The sequence below is a fragment of the Scaptodrosophila lebanonensis genome, unplaced genomic scaffold, assembly GCF_003285725.1.
Source record: "Scaptodrosophila lebanonensis strain 11010-0011.00,11010-0021.00 unplaced genomic scaffold, SlebRS2 tig00000098-arrow-pilon, whole genome shotgun sequence".
NCBI lineage: Eukaryota > Metazoa > Arthropoda > Insecta > Diptera > Drosophilidae > Scaptodrosophila > Scaptodrosophila lebanonensis.
In genome coordinates this window covers 505,861-533,455 of record NW_022060568.1, presented here as the reverse complement: position 1 = coordinate 533,455, position 27,595 = coordinate 505,861, and the positions used below count along the sequence as shown (strand labels likewise).

General features: G+C 42.4%; 3 protein-coding genes across 3 annotated transcripts; 2 read left to right on the top strand and 1 right to left on the bottom strand.

Moving 5' to 3' along the window:
• The first annotated feature begins 64 nt into the window (after positions 1–64).
• On the top strand, positions 65–15,535 carry LOC115628002 (mucin-5AC). Its single transcript, XM_030523908.1, has 4 exons — positions 65–154; positions 11,243–11,472; positions 11,533–13,266; positions 13,369–15,535. The coding sequence occupies exons 2-4, from the start codon at positions 11,252–11,254 to the stop codon at positions 15,488–15,490; spliced, it is 4,077 nt and encodes a 1,358-aa protein (XP_030379768.1). The 5' UTR covers positions 65–154; positions 11,243–11,251; the 3' UTR covers positions 15,491–15,535.
• A 793-nt stretch (positions 15,536–16,328) lies between these two features.
• On the bottom strand, positions 16,329–23,721 carry LOC115627819. Its single transcript, XM_030523652.1, has 7 exons — positions 23,456–23,721; positions 21,208–23,403; positions 20,929–21,058; positions 20,735–20,865; positions 18,883–20,668; positions 18,601–18,818; positions 16,329–18,476 (listed from the first exon to the last, which is right to left on the bottom strand). Exons 1-7 carry the CDS (start codon positions 23,609–23,611, stop codon positions 16,452–16,454), a joined length of 6,642 nt encoding a protein of 2,213 aa, XP_030379512.1. The 5' UTR covers positions 23,612–23,721; the 3' UTR covers positions 16,329–16,451.
• Positions 23,722–24,632: 911 nt separating this feature from the next.
• LOC115627910 (eukaryotic translation initiation factor 5B-like) lies at positions 24,633–26,463 on the top strand. The gene is made up of 4 exons (XM_030523805.1): positions 24,633–25,488; positions 25,556–25,662; positions 25,715–25,895; positions 26,010–26,463. Exon 1 carries the CDS (start codon positions 24,658–24,660, stop codon positions 25,486–25,488), a length of 831 nt encoding a protein of 276 aa, XP_030379665.1. The 5' UTR covers positions 24,633–24,657; the 3' UTR covers positions 25,556–25,662; positions 25,715–25,895; positions 26,010–26,463.
• Positions 26,464–27,595: the final 1,132 nt, after the last annotated feature.

The window sequence follows — 27,595 nt, the reverse complement described above, 5'->3', positions numbered from 1 at the left end:
GTGTTTTGGTTTAGTTTAATTTTTTTGTCTGTGTTTTTTTTTTTTGCCACCGAAAGTTAAACGCCTTCAAAGTTGTGAAAAAGATTGCGGCTGTGCTGTAAAATTCGACCATCGAACGTGCCGAGCCAGCGGCCAGCGAGCCGAGCTTGAAAATGTAATTGGAAATCGTTTGTCTATTTATTAAATCATGAAAGGCAACAATTGGTTTCACAATTCTCCAAGATCTAGTTAAGGCTACAAATTTTAAAATAAAGATCAAAATAACAAATAACTAAGAGCACGAACTTCGCATTTTATTGCAGGCATTATACTAAGATGACCTTGAAAGGTGTTGTTTGCAAGGTTATTAAGGAAGACTATTTTAGCAGGTGATTGTAGCAAAGTATTGGAGGTGAAGGAAAGTTTTATAGTTGACTAAAAACAATCAAAGTTGATGTTGAACTGAGAAAGATTGGATATGATGATTCAGAAGGATGATGCTGCTGACCTTGCAGAATTGAAAAAATGATTGAGGTGGTGAAAGAAGAAAGTGCATGAAAAACGTCGATCCAAGATGACAGAATAAATAAGCTTAATATAGGAAAAGAAAAGCTTAGTTGACCTTGCAATTTGTCAATTGCAAGTTAAGTGAGGAAGATGATTGCAAAAGATGATAGAAGAAAATGATTGAGAATTAATAAAGGCCAAACAAATGCAAAGTAGATAAGGATATGATTGTAGGTAATTGAAGCAGATATTTGAGGGTAATTGAATCAATTAATATATATCAATATATCAACGTGGGTTGCAAAGATTCAAAAGCATTATTGAAGAAATTGCCAGAAAAAGGTATTGTCAGAACTATTAGAGGCATTGCTGAATACTTTTATTATCATTGTTAAAAACGAAAGACATAACAATTTCTTCAACTATTATATTGGACACCTTACTGAGAGCAGAACTTCATCATTTCTTAACAACTGTTAAGGCAAACAAATACAAATATAATACATTTCACGAATCAGGTCTTAAAATACACCAAACCTACGAGTATATAGGTCCCAAGAAAAGTTTTGAATTTGCGTAATTCTTTAGAAGAATGTTTTACGGGCTTTGTGCGCATTAAATAAATGAAACTTATATTCGACAATTTTAATTCTCAAGGCACGGACATAACTAAATAATAAAATATAAATGATTTTGGAAAAAAGGGAAATTAACGATTAATTCAAAAAGCTTAGTAGATGAAGCAAGAAAAACACATGCATCAAAAGATTGTCAACAAGTGTACAACTTAAATATACTCTACTAAAATAAAGAAACTAAATGCAAATCAAACAATTAATTGTTGCAAAGCAATACTGGCGTCATTAAATGAAATTGCAGAATAAAAAACAACTTTGTCGTTAAATAGAAACAATACGATGAAACGCAAATTTGTGCAAGGAAAAACCACACCCAGTGCTTGTATGGTCATAAAAAAAAAGTATGGACAGATAAAACCCCATAAAAATGTTGCTTGACACTAAACAGTTGTTTAATAAAAAATACAAAAAACTTAAGTCCAACAACAGTAAATGACAATGCAAATGTGTTATTTGTGACTGAAAAACAACGACAATAAAACAATAACAAAACATGTCGCAATTTCTGCATAAAACATAAATTTATTATGAAAATCACAAAGTGTTCAAGAAGCAGTAGAGGAAGAACAACAAAAACAAGCATTTAAGTAAACAAGAGTGCGGCAAGATAAGTTGTTAAGCGCATGTGAAATGGTTTGCTTAACTTGTTTGTTGTTTTTGTTGCTGTCGTTGTTGTTGTTGTTGTAGTTGTTTTTTTTTTTTTGGGTGGCACAGGTGAAAGTGTTAATAAAAACAAAATTAAGAGAGAAAAAAAGATCAAGCAAAAAGAAATGAACGATACAGCAGTCGGCCAAAACTTTAAATGTAATGCAATAACAATAATTAAGTGTTATGAGTATTTTTGCAAAACAAAACCAAACAAAATAAAACAAAACAAAGGTCTGCACGCTGAAGCGGTAAAAGTTGTGCGGAGCTGAACAAAATAATGACAACAAATCAATAAACGACAAAAACAACAACAACAAAATGAGGCAGCCGGTAAAGACAATTTACCAAAAGCAGCAGTTGGCCAAGTTTGCTGCTCGATTGTCGAGCTCGGTTCGGGCTCTCGGTCTCCTTTCCTGTCCGCCCAAAAACAACATTCACATTCACTGCTTGTCATATGCAGACGGCGCTGATGGCTGCTGCAGCCGCAGTGGCAGTGGCAGCGGCAGCCACTTGGCTTAAATAGAATTTAGGTGCAACAGCAAGCAGTTGCGAATTCGCCATTAGTCGAAAGCCTGTTGGCCGTCGCAACGTCGCAACCTGACTTTTGATTAAAGACCCGGCCCAAAGCTAGGCGACAGACCGCAAACAGCAGACATCAGACAACAGACAACAGGCAGCTCGGCAATTGGCAATTTGTGGCTGGAATTGCAGTCTGGTAGATCAGGAAAATCAAAAATAGCAACAACAACAAAAAACTGCACACACTGTGAAAAGCAAAGTGAAACATACAAAAACAGTTGAAACAAAAAACAACTACAAAATTTGTAACAAGTTGCAGTAAAAGTGGTGCGTACAGCAACCACTCTCTCTCTCTCTCTCTCTCTCTCTCCCTCTTCCTCAACTACACTCTCTCTCTTTCCTTCTCTCTGATGGTGGTTTTTGCGGCTACTTTTAGCAAATTTTTAGCCGCAACTAATGAAGTGTGGCAGATGATTTTTACCTGTCGCTGACTAATTGACAAAGTGAGAGCCGCTCACGGCGCTTTCTCATCGAGACGGTTTCGTGGACGTGCCGGAAATGACCGACAATGGCTGCTATTGACAGTTCGAATGCACGTGACCTTCGGCAGGCTGCCAACCATACATATATACTTGCATACATATAGAAAAATATATATATATAGTATATATGTACATATATTTATACCTGCCTCTAATATGCCCAACATTCGTGGCTAGTTCGTGCCTTAAGTCTTTTGTATGCAGCTCCACAATTTGTATGAACGCAGCAATGAGACCTTTTTTGTAAAGCTGCTTCAAATGAAAATATTTTTGTGGTCTTTATTTCTTTATAGCCACATTTGGAGCTGAAAGTTTCAATATACACACATACTCGTATGTACACTTTTTTTTATTTTTCTCATACGATATATTTAGTGCGAAAGGACTAACAGTTTTTTCGTTATAAACTCTCAATTTCCATTCACAGCTGAAGCAGTTTTTTTTTTAGAATTTCTTATCCATCTTGCAAGTCTAATTAGCTGTTAAATTTTACTCCGAAGTACAAGTATGTTAGCTATTTAGTGTGAAAGGACTTACCTGAGTCTGCAGTGCCTTCTTTATTATCTGCGCTCGCATTTCATTATGGATTCTCAATTCTTAATCATCATTGCTGGTCATTTATTCTGCGGTTTTTCTTTAATTTAAACAAGCTCTTCTAATCTTAAGCTGCTCAAATGAATTTCTAGTCGTAGGCTGTTTCAACTATACCATTTCTGTTCCCTAAGTTGCAGCCATTAAACATCTATGTATTAAGCAGGAAATCCTTATTGGCACCAATAAATAATTCTATGAAATAAGATGCTGAAGGTTGGAGTGCATTTTCCACCTCAACCAACTGACTGTAAGTTCTGTGTAGCAGAAGCCAACAAAGAGCAAAGTCAAGTTCAAGTCTGTTTTAGCGGGGTTTCTTTCGAAAATAGGCCTTTCTTTTCCAAATTGGGGATACCTCTATTATTGGTAAATTTCTAAATTGTTCAAAAAAACTCACTGCCCAGAAATGTAAAAGTTGTAAGCAAAAATTCCAAATAACGCGTAAGTAATTTTTTGATAAAAGAGCGATTCAGAGGAGTTTCAAGAAAAACAAACCTTTTGCTAAGCAAAAAACCTTCAGAGTTTCTTGCTGTGTTCCAATATGGGTATTATAATCGCATAATTGTATAGTAATATTGCTAAGAGACAAAGCCATTTCATTTTTATTAAATGTAGTTAACAAATTAAACTCTCAAATCAACGTTTTCTTATGGCTCGAACAAACAAGATATATTGATTTAGTGAGCAGAGATTCAGCAGTTCCTTAAGAGTTCTTTGTAACCATAAGTTGAATTTAAAATAAAAACTATTTGGTATATTTCTGTCTTTCCTACATTTCTAGTGAAAATGAGTTCTCTCTGTAACAAATATCTCGTTGTCATCGCCACGATATCGCGTAGACTCGGCTTTGATCTTCTATATTTGCATTTAATAACCCTAAACCTTTGTCTATTTCCATATAGCGCTCACTTGCATATTCCAAATTAATTTCGATTTCAACTCAACCTTCAAAACGTTTTCGTTCAGCCCTTTCTGTCGGTCCATCCACCGTTATGGCTGTCATACCATAAATTGTGTTTAGTTAACGATTCTGGCAACTGTGTCGGCCACTTTCTTTCCACAGAAACCAAACAAGCAATGTGGCCATAACTTGCCAGCTTTTATGATCCGTTCAAAATCCCAAAAAGTGAACTACGACAAAGTTTTAGTTTTGCTCGTTCATTTGGTATTAAGCTTTGTTTAATAAAAAAAAACAGCCCCCGTTTTGAAGGTCAGGCACATTACAGAGTCTTTTGGCCAAAGTACTTGACGCTTTCGATTAACTAAACTAATGGAGCGCCTGCTCGCCGGGTTCACAGTTTTTCACGAGCTGTCAGATGGAAAAAGCAACGGCCACTTTAGACAATGGACACAAAATAAACATAAACAAAAACAAAGGCAACAAAAAAAATAAACAATGCCCCAAGTCAATTGTCTACGTAATGAGACGAAATTGGGCGACGTTTTTGTTGCTTGTTACCCGCTGGTTGTTGTTTTTATTGCGATTGCTTTTATTTTTGTTAGCAAGAGGTCAAGTCACTTGGCTCGCTACCACACAAAGGTTCAGGGTTAACATCATTGCAGTGAATGGATTTGAATTGAGTTTGTGGCATAATGTCAGACAGCTACATAATTAGAATACTTATGTTGATTTGCTTTGGAATGTTTGGACTTGCCTTGAATTCCGGCAAATTGTCGATCATAACTACCTTTTTTGATCAAGCCAATTGACCAGAATATGGCAAATCTCTTGCTTTGGTTGATGGGTAGACAGATCACAAGCATAATAATAATTTAATTATCAACTAGAGTATTCTATACTAAAGAAAATAATAATAGTTATTGATCTTTTGGATTGACAGAAGCGTATTCTTTTGGATAGTTTATATATATTTTGTTATTTAAATTGTAATGCAAACATGGCGTCTTCTAATGAAGGGCCTGTAATTAAAACTACAAGTTAGTCTACACTACGGGTTCTCTGAATACTGGCTGAATAGATTATCTTGATTATAAAAAGGGCTAAGTAGGTTTATGAGTGCCTGTATAGAGAGTTGAGATGAATGAAGCATTCTGCCCTCTTAAAAAAAAAAAAACAATAGAATAATAGAGACAATGTCAGCAGTTAATTGACAAATAACATTGGAGCGTGATCAAATATTCATTAAACAAGTATAGTTCATATAAATATATAGTCAATACGTATGACTGACAAATAATTTCTCTGTAGTACTCCTTTTTTTGGTAGAGGGCTATACTCATTCCTTGTTATTAGCTTCCCAGCAAGCCCTCATAAACTCTGTACTCTTGAAGAGTTTTCAACTTCTCGAAATCTTTGTATTGCCAAATATTTTCATGTCTACAACAATTAATTATTCTTTTAGACTATCTGCACAACTGATTCCCCAAATATGCCATCATAAAACATTTTTGACCTTTGGTGAACTTATTCGCGACCTATATAGTCCACATTCTTTCTATTGTGGTATTTGAACTAAATTATCACTTTTATTGATTTTTGCAATTGACTATAAATGGCTTAATATTATAAACCGATGTGACATTCTAAGGTTTGTCGATGCAAGCACAAAAAACAATTATATTTGAATTGCAATTTTTGTGTTTGAACTCTGCATTTGTATAATTTTTCTAAATGTAAGGCACAGCTAAGAAGTCTTTCCAGGCATTTACAATTGTGTGTTTGAACCCAAGAATCTTAACAAATATACCGACCATTGCCGCTAAACTTGTTATGCAGGTTCTTTCAAACTCACAAACTCAAGACAAGCCAGTCTGTAATTTCTCATTCGATGCATGTGTAAATGTTTTGCTTCAATTAACTAAACATTAATTTACAGATCAAATGGAGCTTTATCTACTCATTTAAAATAATATTACAAAAAGATTAAGCAATCTTACATTATTGGTTGGCCTCCAAGTAATTTAGATTTGTAAAAGACTTTGTGGACCTTCTGTTCGCAAAACGATTTTAGCTGCAAGTTCTATTAGTTCGTTATTAATCTGATTAATGTGGCCGCCTCTTTGGTTAGATTAACTAAGCAGACTGTTTTCGAGAATATTATTAACACTGTTAGCGCCTTCTTTTCGTGTTCTGTTTTAAATTTAAATTTCATTGGGATGGAATACCGGAGTTTTATCTTTGCTGCTTTTTATCATTTCACTGACAAACAAATGAGCTATTTAGAAGCTTTCATTGTTTAGAAATTGTGGAAAATTTTAACGCTCTAAAGATGTGGAGAAACTGAAATAAATTTGATTAATAAAGGAGTGTGATTTAAGAAAGTTCGTTTGTCGACTCTAACTCGTAACTGGAATTCTGGCTGTCTTATCGAATTAGTTTTATTAGCTTCCTCATCGCGACAAAATGTCAACCTTAATGACAAGCTTGACAATTACAAAACGCATTTCAATCAACACACAACACTAATAGCAAATGAAAATGAAAAGTTGAAAAAAAAAAACGTAAATAAATGAAAATCTCATGCCACGCAAATCGTTTCAATTAGGCGATCGTAACGTCATCGACTCGAAAGCAAAGACTTGGTCGTATTGTTAATAGCTAATCATAACAAACTACAAAAAATTACTTAACAAAAGCATAATTGTTGCCACACACTCACACACACATGCGGCAGGCAGCGCAGTCACCGTTGACGTCAGCGCCAGAGCTTAATGCGCTTCAGCGAAGCCGGCGTGCATTGGAAATGCACTCACCTTAGATTGGCTTACTTAATTTATTAGTTGTTGTTGTTACAACTCAACATTCATACATATACATACGTACATACGTTCATATGTATGTATGTATGTATGGATGTGAGTGGAATATGGGAAATGTAACACAAACAAACACACACACATACACGGCGACATTAAGTTAGTAGTGCATGGCTATGATTATGAAATTAAAACGCATTTGACGTCTGAAGTTTAAAGACAGATTACAAATGTGGATACTCGTATGTACATACATATGTACATATGTATTTTAAAAGTAGTAGCAACGTAACTTGTCGGACATAAATGCGCAATTTCTTAGAAATAACAAAATCTTTTAAGAGATTAGAGCAACTGGAATTTCTGCGTTACATGCGGTATTTCGGTATTCCAGGTCTAAACCAACAAATACCGTACATTTTCAAGTTTTAACTATATTTATAATTATAAATTTAGAAATTTCTTTCTTCACTCAATATTTAACCGAATTTCTCTGTTGAATAATTTGAAACATTGAAAAAAATCTAAGCAAAAAGTTCCTATCGATTTAAATTCAAATTTCCGGTTCCTTTAGTACTTAGTATGTTTAGGAAATGTCTTCATTCCTTATGTCTTAAAGACATTTACTCGAGATGTTGGAAATTTTTGAATTATCGGAGGTGGCAGGTGTCTGGTAGATAAGATAAGATACTTTGACTACCAATGGTGGATTAGGGATCCTTACTACTGTTCGACAAAGCCACACGCATGCTTAGGGCATTCAGGGACTTTGAAGAAGTCGCAGTTTATGTTGGTTATGTAAGGCTCGGCTGATGTGGCAGGAATTGCGGCCATCTGTGGCATTTGTATGACGTATCCATCATGTCCATATGTTATAGACATAGATTTTGCCAATATTGTTCATTTCGATTTTGAAACCTCATCCCATAGATTTTCAGATGACTTTTGTTTCGGCACTGCACATGGGATTCTCCAAGCCATTCAATTAAAGCTGTCATGAAAAGGATATGCTTGAACGATATGGTTGAATCGCTTGTGGGACGCGAAAGTCAATGAAAAATACATACGATAGTACGGCCACAAGAGTGTACCATTATAGAGTATTGTATCTTTGTCGTAAGTTCCAGTGCAGTAAGTCCCGATTGTGAGCTTATTTTGTAATCAAATTTTTTAAATATGTGATTTTTAAACCACACAATAGCGTTTTGGTTTTTTTTATGACCAAAGCAGTCAGTTATATTGTTCGCTATAACTCAATTTGTTTACATAAATCTGCAGAGCTTCATCACAAAAATATAGCTTATACGTAGTTACTACTTGTATAATGAAATCGAACCAATCGCGATCCGCCAATGCTCGTACATATTGTATATGCCACAAGCTCCGGTATGAATTGGCCATGCTTTGGTTTAAATCGCTCTGAAAATCAAAGCTAATTGTGACAACTTCATAAAAAATAAACACATGTTTGTATGTACATACTACAGACATACTTATAGACGAAGCCTTCAATCAAGTGGCGTACAATTTTCTCAACTACCAGCTAACAAATTTCCGCTTTAGTGCAGAGAAGAAAACAAGCAAAAAAAGAGAGAAAAATGAAGTGAAATGAAATGAAATGCATGACAAATTTTTGTCAAAAGTGACAGCAGCAACAATAACTACAACAGCAGCAACAACAAAGTGTAAAAATTCATTTAAGCATATAACTAAAAAGCATGAAAAAAGTTACGACGAAGATACTTTTCATTTTTTGTGACGGCAAACATTTTTTTTTTTTTTTTTGTCAGTGGCGTTGTTGTTGTTGTTGTAGTTGCTGGTCGTTTGTTGGCCGCGCCAAAAGCAATTATGCTTACACACACACTCCATTTGCAAATAGGATTTGTAGTTTATGATTTTTGCAGAGCGAGTATGTTATGCAAGGAGATTTGCCTTCCTTCCTTCATCTTTCCTTCCAGACTAGCCGAGCGCAAGTTCCACTTGTCCGATCTAACGATCTTATAATGATAATGGAGATGACGATTATGCAATGATGTGGTCGATGATGGCCATCTGCAGTGGTTGCGATTTGACGGAACACATTCCGACACTTCACAGTCCATTGCTGCGTACTCGAGCCTTTTCCGTCGATCTATCGAAGCGTTTAATTTTCACTTAATTGCCGCACTTAAATCATAAATTTAATGAGTTGGCTGCGCGAGCGAAGAAAGCGACGCGTCCAGTGTCGTTCGGCGTTATAGCAGCGCCGTTAGCAAAAAATAAACTGTTAGATAATCTTGTAAAACGAATTGCAGCCACAACCAACCAACCAACCACAGTCGTAGTTCAAGCCTAAAGTGCCGCCAGTTATGGCCGAGCTATGTGGTCAGCCATTTGGGGACGTGCCTCGCATTCTAAATGGACCGTCGTTCACGTGCTGGCATGTCGCGATTCGTCCGGAATGGTCGTTGCAGTCAGTCATTGACTCAAAGTGGAGCAATTTATGGAGCTGGTGGTCGTAGAATTGCAAACCACAGCTTGCATTGCCCAAGTCCTCGGTTGCCAAATGAAGTCTTGCTTAAAACTCTACCTCTGGGGATTTATCCATGACTGAGCGACTGATGCTGTAGCGATTGGCTCGCTGATCTCATGTGCAGTCAACTGAGTGACTTATTCAGATCGGATTATGGCAGCGAACGATTTCAAATGCTCTTCAATTTCCATCTGCATTAGGGTACTCGATTTTATACTTATACGATTCGGAATTTGTTAAAATAAACGATCACTCGACCACAGTCCTTCAACTTGGCTGCACGAATCGTTTCTATGACAGCTATATTATAATATAGTCAACCGATCTTAACCAATTTCATACGAAATAAATACGAAATTTTCTCAAGATACTAGTTGAGAGATATTTCCACTGACCAGTTATATGGCAGCTATATAAAATAATGAGGCAGATGTCGTTTGTAGTAAACTTGCTCTGCATATGGACAGCACAAGTCTACACAACAAGTTTGGAGTACCTAGCGCTAATGGTTCCAAAGTTATGGGTGTTCATACGTACAGACAGGCGGACATGTTCGAATAACATGGGATGGACCTGTTGCATCATTCCTTTGACGCGTGGTTTTTCTTGTGTGCACTTTCGCCCTCTCACCATTGGGCAAAAGTTTCCAATTTCCATGTATAAATATTACATATAACAAATGAAAACTTTTTAATTAATGACTTAATATCACAATTTACATTATTAAAAAAGAAAATTATGATGCCTATTATTTCATCAACAAACTAAAAACAGAAAAAGGAGAAGAATTTCGAATATGTCTATTCAATAATATATGACTAAATATCAAATTTTGATTACTATTAATCAATATAAAAACTGATCCATTTTTTCTTTTTTTAATTCTAACTGATGTCTGTGGGTTACAACCATCTGCATCAATAGTAGCAAGAATAACTCTTTCCAACTACTTATATATACAATAATACAAATAATTTCTAACTGGCAAAGTGTGTACCCTTTAGGATAGTCTGACGAAATAAATTCCAGTTTTTCTACTCTGTCATAACTCCAACATATGTATTTTTGAAGTTTTATTAAATGCTGTTTGTTTCCGTTTTTCGAAATTCATAAACCTATGACTAACAAGTTGAAGAGAAAATACTATGACTTGGCTCTTTTGTGATAGTTAACTTTTAGCTTCATTGAGGCACTACTTAAAAATTTTTAGGAGTCTTTTCTTCCACGTACATTTTTAGTTCAGTCGTTTAAAGTACAAAGTACTCAAAAGATAAAATATACAGCTTACAATATTTTGATTACGTCTTGTGTTGGCGAATATTTAAGATATGGTCAGACTGACAAATGTGATTTGAAATTCGAATTTCAAAAGTATATCAAGCATTTAAGGTTAATTCTAAAAACCAATAAGAATTCCATACTGAAACGCATATTTTCTGTTAGAACGAACGGATTAATTGTTTAAAGACTACTTGTATTAATAAAATAATCGAAATTTGTGAGCAAATCATTTGCATGTCTGACCGTAGCTTAGCTGACTACTCTTCATTCCACTTATTCTCCGTCTTTATAAATTTGTCCCTTTACAGCGTTTCACAATGAGCCGCTCCGCCCCGCATGGAAAGCTAAGGCAGTGGATGCTGGTCCTGCTCCTACATCTAACTCTGATAACGGCATTGCCGACGATCAAGCAACAGGGCAGTGGAAACTATGTGCAGCAGCTGGACAAGAGTTTCTTTCAGCCGCCCGAGGTAGAGCAGACGATAGATGAAGTGCAGAAGATATTGGCCAATGATCCAGCGCTGCCGAGGCTGACGCGGTGAGTAGCAAGGCATCACACAAAAACTTGTTTAATCTGTGACCCTTTCCTTCTATGCAGTGGCGAGATAGAGGAGCTCTACGAGAAGGTCACACGTGAGGAGTACGAGAAGAGCATTGAGGCGGGAGATATGAGCCGTGCTGACAGCATGAGGGCCTTGATGCTGGTTCTGCCCTACAATACGGACAACAACACCGAGGAGAACCTCCAGGAGCTGTACACACGACCGCCCGTAACACGGGTAATTGATGCGTACACGCCACCAGATCCGATCAAATTTCTAACTCCCGATCCGAGCGCAGTGCCGCGCAGCACGGTACCCGGAGGCAATCCTGCCGTTGCAGCCACCACCTACAAGCCGGCGTATAATCCTAAGCTGCAGCTTCGGCCGATTCCCACTGCAACCACCTATCATCCACCAGCCCCGGCCATGTACCCGATGTCGCCATCGTTGGGCAAGCCCAGTATGGACTTCCAGCCTGTGACTAAGCTGCCCTATGCCTACGACTATGCCAAAGTGCCACCGCTACGACCACTAGCGGCACCTGCACCACCATCGCCATCGACTTCTCAGCGATTTAGCTCTCACTACAGTGCGAAGAATGCGCAATTTTTGCGCAGGCCGAGGCCCGGTGGTCCAGTCGCGACTAGCACCACCAGCACCACCACAGTAAAGCCAGTCGCTGACATACTGGAGAGTCTAGGAATCGTAAGTGGCGGGCAAACGCACAAGCGGTACGCCGTGGATGATTACTACACAGCCGAGAGTGCACCACAGCCGGTGGTGGCTAGCGTGGCGGACCTGCGTGGACTGCAGGGGGCGCGCATTAAGCCTGATGCTTATACAAACTTCAAGCCGCTGAACATTGGCGAGGAGCTACGCGTCAAGCCCGAGGTAGAGGGCTATTTAACTCGCTTTGGCATTGTGAAGAAGTCAAGCAAGGCGCTAAAAAAGTCACAGACACAGACACAGACACAGGCACAGGATTCGGCGGCTGGGACAGTAGAGCCGATTAGCTCACAAACGCAGCTCTCAACGACTACAGCTAAATTGCCACCACAAAGCAACGCGGAGTTAGCCAAGCTGCTGGAGAATCTGCAAGAGCTGGAAAGGTTGCAAAACAAGACGCCCAAACGTCAGGCTAGCACAACCAGCACCACAACAACGTCAACAAGCACAACAACAACAACAACAACAACGACTAGTACAACTACTGCCGCGCCACCAACAGCTTCGCCCACAGTGCAACTCATTACTCACGGCGAACCACTGCTGATAGAGCCTAAGAAGCCGAGACGTCGCATAGACCCCAATATCGATATTAATTTTGCGTCCGCGGGTAATCAGCAGACGCCACACAGCCAAACAGACGAGCTCTCCAAACTACTGGAGAATCTACAGGAGCTGGAGAAGTTGAAGATCAATCCCGAAAATGTGCTGAAGGCGGCCAAGCCGGGGACACAGACACTCAGCAATCGATTCAGCGCCGCTGCCGTTGCCACAACCACCCCACGACCCACAAACGATGAGCGAGAGCTACAGCTGATACTCAAGCAGTTGCAGCAACTGGAGCAGGCCAATGCGGCCAGAAAAGTAGCATCTACAACAACAACCACCCGCAAACCACCCACTAGTCTAGACAACTTTGGCGCACTGGGCCCCAAGGATCTGGTGCAGCTGCAGCGACTGCTCAGCGATGATCGTGAGCTGGAGAGATTGTACGAGCAGGCGCGCAACACCAAGAAGCTGGCCAAGACCAGCACCACTAGCACCACAACTACCACCAGCACAACGCCTCGTCCCCAGGCCAATACCGACCTAGCAGAGCTTCAGGCTTACTTTCAACAGTTGGAGCGAGCCACTCGTCCTGCGGCCACTACGACAACAACAACAAGCACTACTCATCGTCCCGCCAAGGGTAGAACGCCCGTTGACCATGCCCAGTTCCAGGAACTTATCACTCGTGTGCAGCAACTGGAACGTCTCAATTTGGCAAGCCCTGTCCCAACCACACCCACCGCCGATGTGGCTGCAGCCAACTCTCTGGGCTTCACCACTCGTAATGTGCTAGCAGCCCCCTCGGCTCCGGTCTTGGGTCTGCCCAGCAATGACTTCGCACAACTGCAGCAATTGGCGCAGCATAAGACGCCGCCTTCAGCCGTTGGTGTGGAAATTTCCACCGCTGCCACAGCGCCCAAGCCCCGTCGACCAGTATCGAACAGTTTTGAGCTGACCAATGAGACGGGAGCTGGCGCAAATCTGCTGTCAGATGTAAAACCACAGGACTATGTACAGCTACAGAAGCTACTGAGCAAGGTGCAGGAGCTGGAGCGCGTGCAGATACCCAAGACCAAGGGAGTGACGGTCGCTCCCCAGTTGGTCACCGCTGCCTCTATACGAACACAGGACGTAAAAAGCTTGAGTGGCATGCAAATTATTTACGCCCAACCTGCCAAAGATGAGGAAGAACCGCAACTTAAGCTGGATTTGCCCGTTTATGAGCAGCCAACGCGCTCCAAGACTCCCAAGCCGACGCCAGAGGTCACTTCGAGTGAGGAACTGCGCGAGCTGGCCATGTCTCAGCCGGCGCATCCACAGCGTGGCACAGGCGGCATCGATGACAAGGAGTTCGAGCAGTATCAGCAGTTCTTCAGCAGCTTGGAGGATCAGGGCGAGCGTCAGAGCTATCAGAATATGCAGCCCATCTACAAAACGGTGATTGGTGGACAAACGACAACACCAGCTGTTCCACCACCACCACCAGCACCTCGCTTTGTGCCCGCCAGACGGCCCACTATGCCACCCAACTCTGCGACAGCAGAGCAAGCCGATCTGAACGAGTTACAGAAGCTGCTCTACAATGCCCAAGAGCTTAAGAAACTGGGCGTTGCATTGCCAAACGAACTCTCCCAGCAACTGGAGACCAAGCTACAGTCAAGTAGCACCACACCACTCATACAAACAACGCCCAGAATCACGACCACAACGTCAGCGGCGACGGCCTTTACTGCCAGCAGCGGATCGCCCGTGCAAACTCATGACTCGTCCTCGCCAGCGGTGTTTTCTCTGACTACCACGAAGCCGGTGGCACCGCGCGAGCCACGTCCTACCACCGAAAGTAATGTGGAGCTACCCATCTTCAGCGCTACAAAAATCATTGAAGCGGCCATTAAGCGTGCGGCCAATCGCATCGGAGTCTCTACGGAACAGCCAGTGGTTCAGGGTCAGGGCTTCAGACGTCGCAGCGACGATGACTTGGATACTGAAGATGCAGATGCCCACACGGGTGTCCTGGACGGCGACCTAATGGCCGAATTCAGCGAACTAAACTATCAGCTGGCAATGCCACCACCGTCGGAAGAAGCGGTCGCACCAGAGCCCAGACAGGCACAGGAAATTGGCGATAACTTGGGCGAGTTGCAGCGTCTGATCAGCAATCTGCAAGAACTTCAAAAGCTAAATGTCAGTCTGGGACAGCAGCATTTATATACAGGTCTGGGACAGAACCAATCAGATGCACAATATTTACAGGGACTGCAGGCACAGCAGCTTGGTGGTGATGAGACGTCCAAGGCACGGAGGCAAAGCGAGGCAACCACATCAACGACGACAACCACCACCACTACCACCACAACTACAGAAGCGCCAGAGTCCGTAAGCAGCACGACCCAAGCGCCCACAAAAATTAGTCTTAGCCTGGGTCTTGGCGACGCGGACATGGACAGCCAACTATCAGCTGCCAAAGACGGTGCAAGCAGCAGCACGACCAGCACCACCACAGAGTCGTCTAGCGCCACCGATGAGTCGCGCAATGGCTCTCTGGATGATCTGGCCGACTCTTTCGGACCAGATCCCATAACGCTGGAGCCGCCGCCGGCAAAGAAAAAGAATGGTTTCTATTTCCTGGCCGATTGGAATTCATTCCTCGAGGTCGGCGATGGCGACGACCAGGTGGTTGTGCGTCTCAGTCCCAAAATCGGCGATCCACGCCTCTTCCTACCAGTCAAGATTCCGTAGGCCACCGACAGTGTCGTCTCTAAAGTGTATATAGCCGTTAATAAAATCGTGTGTATTGTATTTATTTTAGTCACTGTCTACATACTATACTATATATTTTTTCCTTGCTTAATTTGTGGAATCTTCATGTGCCAACTGCGCGCGTGCGCCAGTTGGTGGGCACCACCCGCCGCCTAAACGGGTCCTAACTGGGGGCGTAGTCATAAGCTGGGCCTAAGCTGTAAGAGTCAAACATAAGAAGTTGTGGTTCAAATATCGTTTATACTTAGAAATGAAAAAACAAAACAAAAAATTGTAGTGTTCTACTCTCATATAATAAATAAAATATTTCAAATATTGGTTGTGTCTTGGTCTTCATTTTTCTTTTTATATAAACTTGAAATATGTATCTATATATAGAATGGTGATCATGGGTAAACTTTAAACATCTTGTACTGCCATGTTCATACTCCCCACTACTTATAAACCTTTATCCACGACTCGACCTGAATTATCCCTCGTCAGCTGGCCATTAATCTTATAAGTATTAAAACATTCTGCGAAAGTTCTTTAATCTGTATTACGAGTAGTATACGACCCATCTCACATTGTAGACCCATAAAAATAAAACTCAAATATTTCAAGAAAACACTCAAAAGGAATTCCGATAAACACATCGTTGCAGAAAAAACAGCGCTTTCGATTAAATCACTTAACATTTATTTGGTTTAGTTCTCGAATTAATTGTTATTCGCTTGCCTAAAAAACTATAATATTATTTTGTATGTTACAATAAACAATTAACATATTTTTAATTGCATTTATCATCATGCAACATTAAACGTTTTCCAAAGACACATTTTTGAAGGAATAGACGGTAGTAAATCATACTATACTATAATTAAGAAATTAAACTTAACAATGTGTAGATACATAACAAGAAAATAACAAAAAGATTAACAGTAAAAACAAAACGCTACGGCTATGTGCATTGCATCCAGGGCTCGAGGAGGCCCATAATTACCAATTCGTAGAATACGATTTGGCGGGGATGTGCCACGGCCAGCGCATACATCGCGCCCGGGGGTCTCCTTAGAGGTAGCCGCATGGTCAGCAGCTCCACAATCGGCTGTTCGACAGTAAAGTCAGCAAAGGATACAAAGCCCTGGACACCGCGGTAAATGAAGACCCGGACACGGCAGCAGTTCTCGGCAAAGGCCAGGAGCGTTTGATCGCGCACCCGTAGGGCTGTCAGTTGACGGGCTGTATGGGCTGCGGCCAAAGACTGGAACAGGGTTCCATTGGCGTAGTGCAGTTGTATGTGCGCCGGTGGTGCAGTAGATGGTACCACCGGTGGTTTTGTGGCAATTGTGAGGCGTGCATATAGTAGCCGTGGTCGCCTGGCATCCCCCACAACGAGACGGATCGTTTGTAAGGGAGCTGCTGTAATCATCACGGACATAGTCTCGTCCTGATTGCTTGCAGCTGCCATCATTTCCTCCCCCTCCTCCTGCTCTTCCTTTTCCGGCTGCATCAGTTGCTGTAGATGCTGCTGAAGTTGCCGTAGACGAGCTATTACGGCATGCAGCTGTGGCGTGTAATCCTCTGACACTGGCTTGGTGTCCCCTTTCTTTCTGTTGGCAATAAGCAGCACATCGCGAACACTGAGTCCGAGGCTGCGTTTCAGCTGCACGCACAAGTCATGCGCATGCGTGGCATTGGTCGGCAGTTTGCCGTGCAGTGCCTCCAACTCGACAATTACTGGCCATATAAGCTGTACGCTGCGTGCGGCAAGAACACGTGCTGGATTGTCGGGCAGCTGCAGTGTCTCCGGGGCGACCGATAGAAAACTTTTGGGATCGTAGAGCTGCTGCGTCTGCAGCGACTGCATCACTGCAAGGAAATCTTCTACCAGATGCTCATCGAAGAGATCACTCTCGGGTATGCTTAGCTGGGTGATGTTCACTTCAGTGTGCAGTCGAAAGCTGAGATCCTCCAGCAGGTGGCTGAGCAATGAGTGATAATCCTCATAGCTTAGTGCTGACGGAGCCTGTAAATGTGGCCGCAACACAGAGTCCGTGTTCGGTCGGCTCAAATACTTTAAGGCTCGCGGATAGCTGACGGGCATTAGACGTTGTTGGGCCTGCCGCTGTTGTTGTAGATTTTTGAGCAGACTTGCTGGCAGATTCATTAACTCTACGCTTTCAGCGGTTGTGCGCCAGGAGTTTAGGTTGGTTGGGGAGCTGCAGTTAAGTAATTGCTGTGTCTCGTCTCCATCGAACTCAAAGCTGGTCATAAAGTGCCACTGCCCGTTTGTGGAGCTCGCATTATTCTCCACCTCGAGCGCATATACATCGTCTACCGGCCCACTTTCAAAACTACCGGCTGGAATATAAAGTGTGCCATTCCAACGATAGACCCGCGTCCAGCAGCCCCGTTCATTGATGAGCAAATAGCTTGAGCCCTCCTTTACGGGCGCTTTCATTTCAAAGATGCGTCTTATGTCCTTCTGTTCCGGTTTCAGTGACAGTACAAAGCGTCGTTCCAATCGTTGCACATGGTAGGGGAAACGTAGCCACTGGAAAATGTTCTTAAAGCGCTCGCACAATGCCTGAAACTCATCCATGGCCGTGCGTCTTCGATAGAGACTATGTTCAGGAATCTGACCCGACGGCACTGCTGGTGGCTGACGCACTAGCAGTTCCCCCACGCTCCAGTTACCGGTAATGTACTGCATGGGTCGCCCACGAGCCCATAGGCTGTTTTGGTGCCAGTGTTTGAAATCGATACCCGAAATGTGATGAGAAGTTTGCAGATGGGGAGTATGGATTCTGGCAAAGTAGAGCGGCGTTCGCAATCGCAGCTTTGGCTCCGACAAACTGGCCACATCGCTCAAATTGAGATTGGGATCCCCATTGACAGGCACGGGCACGTGCAGAGCACCAGTCACGTGAAGCGACTGCATGAGCAGTGGCGTACTCACTGTTTGAGCATGAGTTGGATTTTTCTACAACGATCAAAATTAATCAGTATTATTAATTTATAATAATGTCAACTAATAGAGCACGGAAAGGCAAAATAATTTAAAAAGCACAACTGATTCAAGTGGTGTGGATGCTAATCATACATACCATCAATGTATTGGCATATTCCTCGGACAAGTTCAACTCGTTAACCAGTCCCCGTACGTTTATGTGGCCATCCACATACAGTTCCTCCAGGAGAAGCAGCGGCACATTGAGTTTCTGTTCCGTGTGCAGTGTGACAACACAAGCCAGATCCAAGCCGTTTACACGACGCACGTTCAACGCATTGTTATCCAACGATCCGGGTGCAAATAAAAGTGGTTCTGCAATATGAAGCACCATGTGGAATGCCGGTAAGACTTCATTTGTTCATAGCACGCTACTTACGTTCCGTTTGCCAGTCACGATCTACGCGCAATGTGTCACGCAGCCAGTCACTCATATTGCAGCCATTCAGCAGGGATTGTCCCAACACCAAGCGATCCTTGATGAGCAGTTCTTCCATCACCACGGGCGCCTTAAAGTAGACTGGAGTATGCACAGTTATCATCCGTCCTTCGTAAGCACCCTCATTTATGAATATCAGCTGATGCAGCAGATCGTCCAGTTTTAAGCCATTGAGCTCACCAATTTGAGCGCCCCCTCTTATGCTCACACGCCCCGTAAAGTTCTTTTCCCCCTCCAGAAGCAATACAGGCTGGTTTTTGTACAACAGCTCCTCGAAGAACTGCATCAGTGGGGCATCATTGCGATGCCCCCAATGACCATATACTGTGATGTCGTTTAGGGAATGCTGTGGGGCTATGCGGACAACGCCGCGGTGTACATAGGCCTTCATATGGGGATCCCAGCGCAGCAGTTTCTCCAGTTTGTTCACATCATAGCCATTAAGAGTGCCTTCCACCTCAAGTTGTCCGACATAGAGGCGGCCAGGAATGCGCAACGTACCGGAAAACTCTATGGGCTGCACTTTATTTGCTAAATATTTACAAGGTACGCCATTAAGAGCCTCCAGTTGAAGCTGATCGAGAACGCGGAGTGGTTGCACAAAGCTCTTTGTGCCCTCAATAACGATGGAGTCATTTGAACGAAATACAATATCCGCCACTAGCTCGGGAAAAAGCCGTTCATTGAAGGTACCAAGCACTTGCAAATTTTTAGCAAAGATTGGAGGCTGCCCAAACGTCCAGCGCGTACGCAAATCGTTGGGCCGATTCAGCCAAACCACATCACCCAGTAGCTGCTCAAAATTCTGGCCATTGAGTGCACCGCTCACCTGCACATCACCACTGACGATAATACGATCTACCTGCAACTGACCGGAGAGTATGAGCAGCGGAAGCTCGTCCAGCTGCTGTAGCAAGCCGAGCAGGCGAGTGGAGTTAATGCCGTGTAGTTTCTCGGCTCGCACACCCTGCGGCAGGATGAGATCTTGCACATGAAGATTGCCTGTCCAGTTACTATTGGTATCGTGTGTGTGGTCGCTAATATTGCGACCATTGAGCATACCCTTTCCCTGCACTCCGCCGGCCACATCTAAGACATCAGTCGAGAGATTTTCAAACTGCGCCTCCTCCATGTAGATGGTCTCATGCAACATTTGATAGCCCGTCGCCAGAGGTACGTCGTTGAGGGTATGCGTCACTCGAAGTTTGACATCGACTGGTGGTGCCAACCACAGTTCTCCACCATTCACGAAATGTAATTGTGTGTCGGGCGCATCCTGTGGTTCATCAATACGTAAAGCCTGTTGTAATAGCTGGCCCAGATCGACACCATCATAGAATCCACTTAGCTTCAGACTATGGAAATAAATGTAGCCCGCCAGATGCGTTAGATTGTGCAGGGTCTGTGGCGTGTGTTTGGTCACAAATTGTTCAATTGGTATGCAACTGATAGCGCCATCCTGGACATGTGTATCCACTGGCAACACCAGTTGCGAGAACCGTTTGACTGAAGGTATGACTAATTCCGCTGCTGGATCCCTTGGCCGTTGGGCAATGTCGCCAATTAGGGAGTCGAAGCTATCGTTGTCGAATCTACCCTGCAATATGAGGTTTCCATTGACAACGAGTTGTGAAAAGTGGCAGGCCGCTTGGATGAGATGCGTCTCGGCCAGTGTGGGATTCGTTGGCGCCTGTTCGATTTGACGTCCCTGTGCACTGCCATGAAGCTAAGAATATTATAACAATATATTTATCTTGCTAATTTATTTGCCCATCATTTCGTCGGTACTTACATCGAGCTCCCTAGACACTTCCAGCTGTGTGAATGTGACTACGCCCGGCCAGTCTTGCGCATCCCTCAAGGTGATGGCATCGAGTGGATTTACGCCGTTAATTAAACCATCAGTGTCCACAGCATTAACAGCTGTTTGTAAGGGTTTTAAAATACGGATTAGTTTAGAATTTAATAGTTAATAGACGAACTTACATAGTGTCTGAGTGAATGTCTTGGGTGCCGCCACAATCGAAGTGATGTTCGCATTGGACCAGAGATAATCACCCGGAAAGCTCAGTTTATTGAGCGTGCTTACCTCCAAGGATTGCTCGAATACAACTGCCTGCGTAGGAAACCCATTAAGGAAGGTATTATATATAAAAAACTTGAGGACTTGAGTCTCTAATATAAGATAAAGATTCTATCTAATTTTGTTAAACTAGCTTTATCGGTACCATACTCATGGTAAAGGTTAAAAACCCATGTACTTACGCCATGCACATTCAGTTGAGGAAGCTCTAGTGCCTTGTTACGCCACACGAGCTGTTTGACGAACTCTGACCAAGGTATATCATTGATGTATTCACAGATGATGTCACCATTTATTTGTAGATGTTCCATCGTAGAATTGAGAGTTGTGGTAGTATTTGTTTCATCTACAGTACGTGGTATTATGTCATCCTTTGGTTCCAAGACTTCCAGCTGCTGGACGTTGAGGGTGCCCTCAAATTGGAGCGAGGAATCCTGTACATAAAAAAGTTCATTATTGAACTGTTCCACGTGCAGCTCCTGAGCTTCAACAAAGTCAAATTCCAGACTTTCATAGTTAAAGGGAAAGAGTTGAGGTTGGCGTTTGAAACGATATCCAGAGCGAGATTCTGGTTCTGTTGCGCCCTCCCCCAAAAGGTCGTGATCGAGTAGACGCAGTTGCTGCAGCAGCCAATGCACATTCATTCGTACATCCGCCTCTGTCCAGGGTACATCATTAATGTGCAGCGCCTGCACTTCGGCGCCCACAACAATCAGAAGTGGCGTGTTCACCTCGTCAAAGTTCAGGTGTTTTTGTGGCTGGGACGCCTCCAATAACTGCTGGGCGGCCAAAACCAACTCATCCTGCTCGCTCACCCAATGACGCATGAATTCATAGATTTCCTGTAAATCATGCAGTTCTGAGTTGCGAGGCAAAAGCTCGGTGTACAAACGAAACAGGCCCGACTCCGCATCATGACGCGGCACCAGCAGAAGGGGTATATCGCCCTGACGGAGAAGGGCAGCCCCTTTCAGACCAGCATCCCGTTGTATGTCCAGCATGCAACCGACGCCAATGTGCACCACTTGGCTGCCCAGCTCACAAGGCGCTGGCACACTCGCCTCAAAGGTATCACCATTCCACACCAGTGTCTCCAGCACAACCAGATGGTGGGTATCAAATTGGACCCGATGCTGCACCAGGAGCAGTAGATCATCTCGATATGTGCGCACAGGCACTGGCAAAAACAACTCTACAACCCCGAAATTCTGGCCGAGAATGGTGCGCGGGTGAAGCTGGCCCTGCGAATAAAGCATTATTTGCGGTCGTTGTCCGCCCAATGCTAGATAGCTGCGACCGCCCATTTGGAAGGCAGCAATGTGTCCAATTTGGGGGCTCTCTAGGCTGTGACGCAGACGGAAACGTAGTCCTGCATCGCTGCTGAACACACGCGAATTGTAAGCATATATCAACGTCTTGTTCTCTCGCCCCACCGCCAGCAACAGGTCCCGACCCGTGTCAAGCACAGCAAGCGCTGTGCAAGTGCCTCCAAGCTGCAATCTCTGCTCTATCCAGAACTCGCCGGCGGCCAAGTCATAGCCATAGATGCTGATGCTCTGATTATTAGTTAAGGCCAGATACTCTCGATTCTCCACCATAAAAGCCACAAGGCTTGTGACGTTAGTCCCCAGCTGCCAGGTCCAGTGCAGCGAATAGCCAGTGACTGCATCATACCGATACCAAAAGAGCTGCCTCTCCAAGGCCATCAGAATTACGCCCTCCTGCAGGTGAGCTTTCGAATCCCAGCGCTCAAAGGTCATCATTGCGGTCACGGGCCCCGACAACGGCAGTGTCTGAAGCTGCTGGTACCCACTGCTATTGGTGCTGCTGAGCAAGACCAAATCCTGCCGGCGTCGACCCACAAAGTACCCGCTGCCATTGTGCTGCACATGCGCCCACTGTTCCACATCTGCACCCAGCGTGAACGAGAAATCCTCGACAATCCGTTTCAAGACAAGCATTTCACGTGTGCGCCGCTTAGACAGCTCTAAGCGCTGCAATTGTGCCAAATCGATTTCCGCTTCCCCACCAATGATTTCGGCGGCATTAGAGTCAACCACATTGGGCTGATTTGTTGATGTTCTTTCGTCTGTTTGCTGGCTCCCACCTAATAGCTCCATTTTGTCGTGTGCCTTTCCTAAGTTAGGCACTTGCTGTGTGCTGCCCTTGCCCGACAGCGCTGCCTCCAGCGCACGGACCTCCGCCGCATTTCCAGGATCGGCACGAGCATATGAATTGGAGGCCACTGCGCTATTTATTTCGCTACGCAATGCAGATGTCTCGCTAAGTGATGTCTTGTCCACGACCACTTTGCTGTCGACTACCGCTGCCGTTTTGGATCCAGTATTTGTCCATGTGGGCTGAACAATGACGCCATGCTGAGAAAAAATGTTAATAGAATAAATATATTGTTACTGATTTTTCACTAACCAGGTCAGGCTGCTCTTCCTCTAGAGCGGCGCTCAGCTCGGTTCGCAATTTTGCAATTTCGGCGCGCTGTGCAGATTTGTTGGCGCCGCCGTTTTGCCAACAGATGCTCAGACAAATGCACAGCAGCCAAATCCTGTGATTACCCATTGTCTCCATTCGTACTTTACAAGTTCTGTGGAATATATCCACTATACACCATACTTAAACACTGTTAACACTTTAAACACAATTTAATATTAAACAAAAACGGAGACATACAGCACGTTGTTCAGCTTTTTTATTTCATTTGCGCATTTACCGTTGTTAATAGAGTTAACAGAGCGCGCTTTTTATAACAGAGCAGAGTCATAATGATCTGGCAGCATCGAAAGAGCTTTTACTGCTAGCCGATCGCCTAACAGCAGTTGCGCAGTTGAGATGTGAAAATATATACATATATACATACATATGTATTAAATAGATAACAGAGCTTGTAATAATACAAAACACCAAGCAACATGATACCAAATATAAGTACATACGTGTATGTACATAGTATTTTTTTTATTGTTTGTTTTGTTTGACATTTATGTTGATTGTCCGTTGACAAACAGCAGTAATGAGTTCGATAATTCGATCAAACTATCAACCGAGCTGAACGTTAACAATTGAATTAAATCTTAAACTTTTAAAATTATGTTTGTAATAGAAAAAACGACTTCGCCGTTTTCTAATAATATATAAATACTATTGTTTAAATATAAATCAAAATATTTCTCATCTATACTAATATTATCTATAATATATTATATTATTATTATGATTGTTTGTTTGTATGGTTGTTTGTTTGTATGTTTGTTTGTTTGAATTGAAAAGGCTCCGAATCTACTGGACCGATTTAATGGATTCTTTCACTGTTGGGAAGCTACACTATCGACGGTGAACATGGTGCAAAAAAAAGAAGGGTGTATGTGTGTTAAGTGTGTGTGTGTTATAAAATGTATAATTTTTAAAATTTGTGTAAAAATACCCGTGCGAAGCAGAGGCAGGACGCTAGTAGATTATAAATATATTCCGAATATGGACATGTTGCCAGCTTCCGATGTTATTCATAAAGATATAGTAGCCTTAGCAAAAGCTTGTATCTATACTGTCAACATTTAATTGGATTTTTTTTTGTTTTTAAGGAGTAAAATTTATTTTTTGATAATTTTTGACAAAAAATGAAGCCTCAACGGGAAAGTATGTTTGCAACATGTCCTTTCTCTAGCGAGCATCGAACTCTCCGCTATCTACTGTGGAGGCATATGCAGTATTGTCCTGAAAATCCTGACAATAAGAAGTTGGAGAATGAGAAGCCATCGCATACTAAAGAACTCCAGCTACGGGACAGCCTGGCTGCCCAAAATTCTCTTGCCTCATCAAAGTCGGCAGAAGAGAACATTCCGACGGCAAGGAACACCATAGAACAGTCATCGGCACCACAAGAGAGTGAAGGGGAGGGCTGGGATGCAGAGCCACCTGCAGCACAAGAGAGTGAAGAGGAGAGCTGGGATGCAGAGCCACCTGCAGCACAAGAGAGTGAAGAGGAGGGCTGGGATGCAGAGCCACCTGCACCACAAGATAGTGAAGAGGAGGGCTGGGATGCAGAGCCACCTGCACCCCCAAATGTGTATCGTTCGAATCTTAAGGCAGACATAGTCGTAGGTGCTAAATCGGTGGAATTCTTTGAGCCACGACATAGTCCAAAATCTGCAGAACATCTGCAGAAGGGAGCACAAGCGGAGTCGACATCATGCCCTGAGCCGCGGCAGCGTCATCCGTCTCCATACCCGCCCCTGAGAGAGAGTGAAGAGAACTGGGATGCAGACCCACCTGCACCCCCATATGTGTATCGTTCGAGTCGTAAGGCAGACGTAGTCGTAGGTGCACTTAGTTTCAATTCTAGGGCATTACGCCGCCACTTTACAGTAGGTCATCAGCTATACCCCAAGAAAATACTTGAAATTGATGAGCGTTTTAATGCTTCAAATGAAGACGCATCTGAACTCTAGGTAACTACGACTACTCTATAAGATAAGTATTTTTATGGCTTATATTTTTAAATGATCTGTGTTGCAGAAACCATACGTTCTATACCCAAATCAAGCAATCCAGAACACACAACTATGGTTAAAACAGAAGACACTGATATTTCCAGGAATCAATAAATTAATCATTTAACAAAAGTAAGCATAAATGCACCTTTTTTAATCCGTATATTAATACGTTGCTTTCCAGATTACGATCATGAAAGTTCGTATATACTTTACGCACTATTTATCTGTATTCCGTGCCGAGACCTGAGATCTGTTGTCTCTAAACACCTTTCAACAATCAATTAGAACACTAGAGAACTATGAAGAGTGTTTGAAATGCATACCTATATAAAAGACTCACACAAGATCTTGACTTAGCACAGGTAAGTGTACGAGTACAGTTTCGGTCTTACAATTTCACATTTTTTATATGCCCAAAAAACCGAATAGGTATTTCAAATTTATCCGACCTTTACAAGTAAAACTATTTCCAACAGTTGTTTTCCAGATTACTATCGTAGCCAAGTATGGTCCAAATGTATCCGAACTATATATCTGTGATTCGTTCCGAGACCTGAGACCACATCAAGAACCGAAAACTCAATATCACCAATAATGTTATGACACAAAAGCAGAAAACGGAAATAACTCACAATTTCAACGAATATTGAGGCTTATGAGACTAATTCTTCAATAAACAAATAACGGCAGGTGTTTAAAAAACACTTTATACACACATACATACATACATACATAATGGAGAAGCTTTCAACACAGCACATCAAGAACCAAAAACTCAATAACACCAATAATGCTATGAAACAACAGCAGAAAACTGAAATAACTCACAATTTCAACGGATATTGAGACGGTTTTTATATAATTCTTCAATAAACAAATAACGGCTGGTGTTTAAAAAACACTCTATACACACATACATACATATATCAACTATTTTCGGGTTTTATTTTAATATCCAGTGTATCCTTTCATTTAATTTCTTCTTCTTTTCTAATTTTAATTTTAATCTATAGCTATTTATCCGTCCTTATCGCTTAGTCCACGAAATCACATTTCGTCAATAGAGGGCAGTACTTAGAAAGATTTTCTGCAATCTACTCATCCTGCAAATGGTTGATTTAACCTCACTGATAAAAGATGTATGTATGTATATGAGAAAATAGAAAAACCGGGTTCGTAATTCTTAATTACAGGAATGAATTAAGATTTTACGAGTATTTAGATTGATTAGCCTTGTCATGCTGATCAAGAACAAAAACGGAATGGTACATGGTATAAAATCGGACTGCATATTTACAAATAATTACATACATACATATACATACATATATGTATACATAGGTAAAATACATACATAGGTAAAATTATTAGTGCAAGATGTGTAGCAGAACGTTTAACAGCGCTATGCCAAAATGTTAAATGCTTAACAGTGGCGCATGTACTGGGAATAAAATCGTGCATTAACAGCGCACGAGGCTCAGTCTGTTCAGCGACTTTGCAACGTGTGCGTCGCGGAAGTTCGACGGTTGTTGTTATAATTTTTTTTCTGATGTGAGCGCGCGTAGTGCGCCCGCTCCAACGTGTGTGTTGTGTGTGTGCTGTATACGACAACAACAGGAACGTGAATACAACATTATTGTTGCTTTGCGTATCCTAGCCGCGGGCGTTCGTTTGTTTGTTACCGTTATTTATTAATTGTTTAATAAAACTGCAATAACCACTTGCTTTTCAATTGGTAATACAATTACTACAGCTAAAAATAATAAGTGTATCCCTCAATATAGTGTGTGTGTGAATTTTTTTCGGTGCGCCAAAAGGGTGTGTACTAAAATATTGAAAACCATAAAGCAGCTGTAGAGGGACAACAGAAGAAATATCATCAGCGAGACGAGAGTGCGGAGTAAAAAGTTTTAAGTGCAGTAAGTTATTTCTGCTAAATTTGGGACGCTGCAGCAGCGCAGCCGGCGTGGTTGACAAAGACAACGGTGGGGGTTGGTCGCAGCACCGCCAGAAAGGCAGCGGCAGATACAGTATAACAATGCATTTGCTCTTAATTTTTTTT

Excerpts from the sequence above, each read along its gene's own strand:
- LOC115628002 (XM_030523908.1), top strand. The coding sequence starts at position 11,252 with ATGAGCCGCTCCGCCCCGCATGGAAAGCTAAGGCAGTGGATGCTGGTC. Across the intron at positions 11,473-11,532 it reads GCGCTGCCGAGGCTGACGCG|TGGCGAGATAGAGGAGCTCT; the intron begins GTGAGTAGCAAG and ends CCTTCTATGCAG. Across the intron at positions 13,267-13,368 it reads ACAACTACCACCAGCACAAC|CACTACTCATCGTCCCGCCA; the intron begins GCCTCGTCCCCA and ends AACAACAACAAG.
- LOC115627819 (XM_030523652.1), bottom strand. The coding sequence starts at position 23,611 with ATGGAGACAATGGGTAATCACAGGATTTGGCTGCTGTGCATTTGTCTG. Across the intron at positions 20,669-20,734 it reads AAGTGTCTAGGGAGCTCGAT|CTTCATGGCAGTGCACAGGG; the intron begins GTAAGTACCGAC and ends TAATATTCTTAG. Across the intron at positions 18,819-18,882 it reads TCGTGACTGGCAAACGGAAC|AACCACTTTTATTTGCACCC; the intron begins GTAAGTAGCGTG and ends TTCATATTGCAG.
- LOC115627910 (XM_030523805.1), top strand. The coding sequence starts at position 24,658 with ATGAAGCCTCAACGGGAAAGTATGTTTGCAACATGTCCTTTCTCTAGC.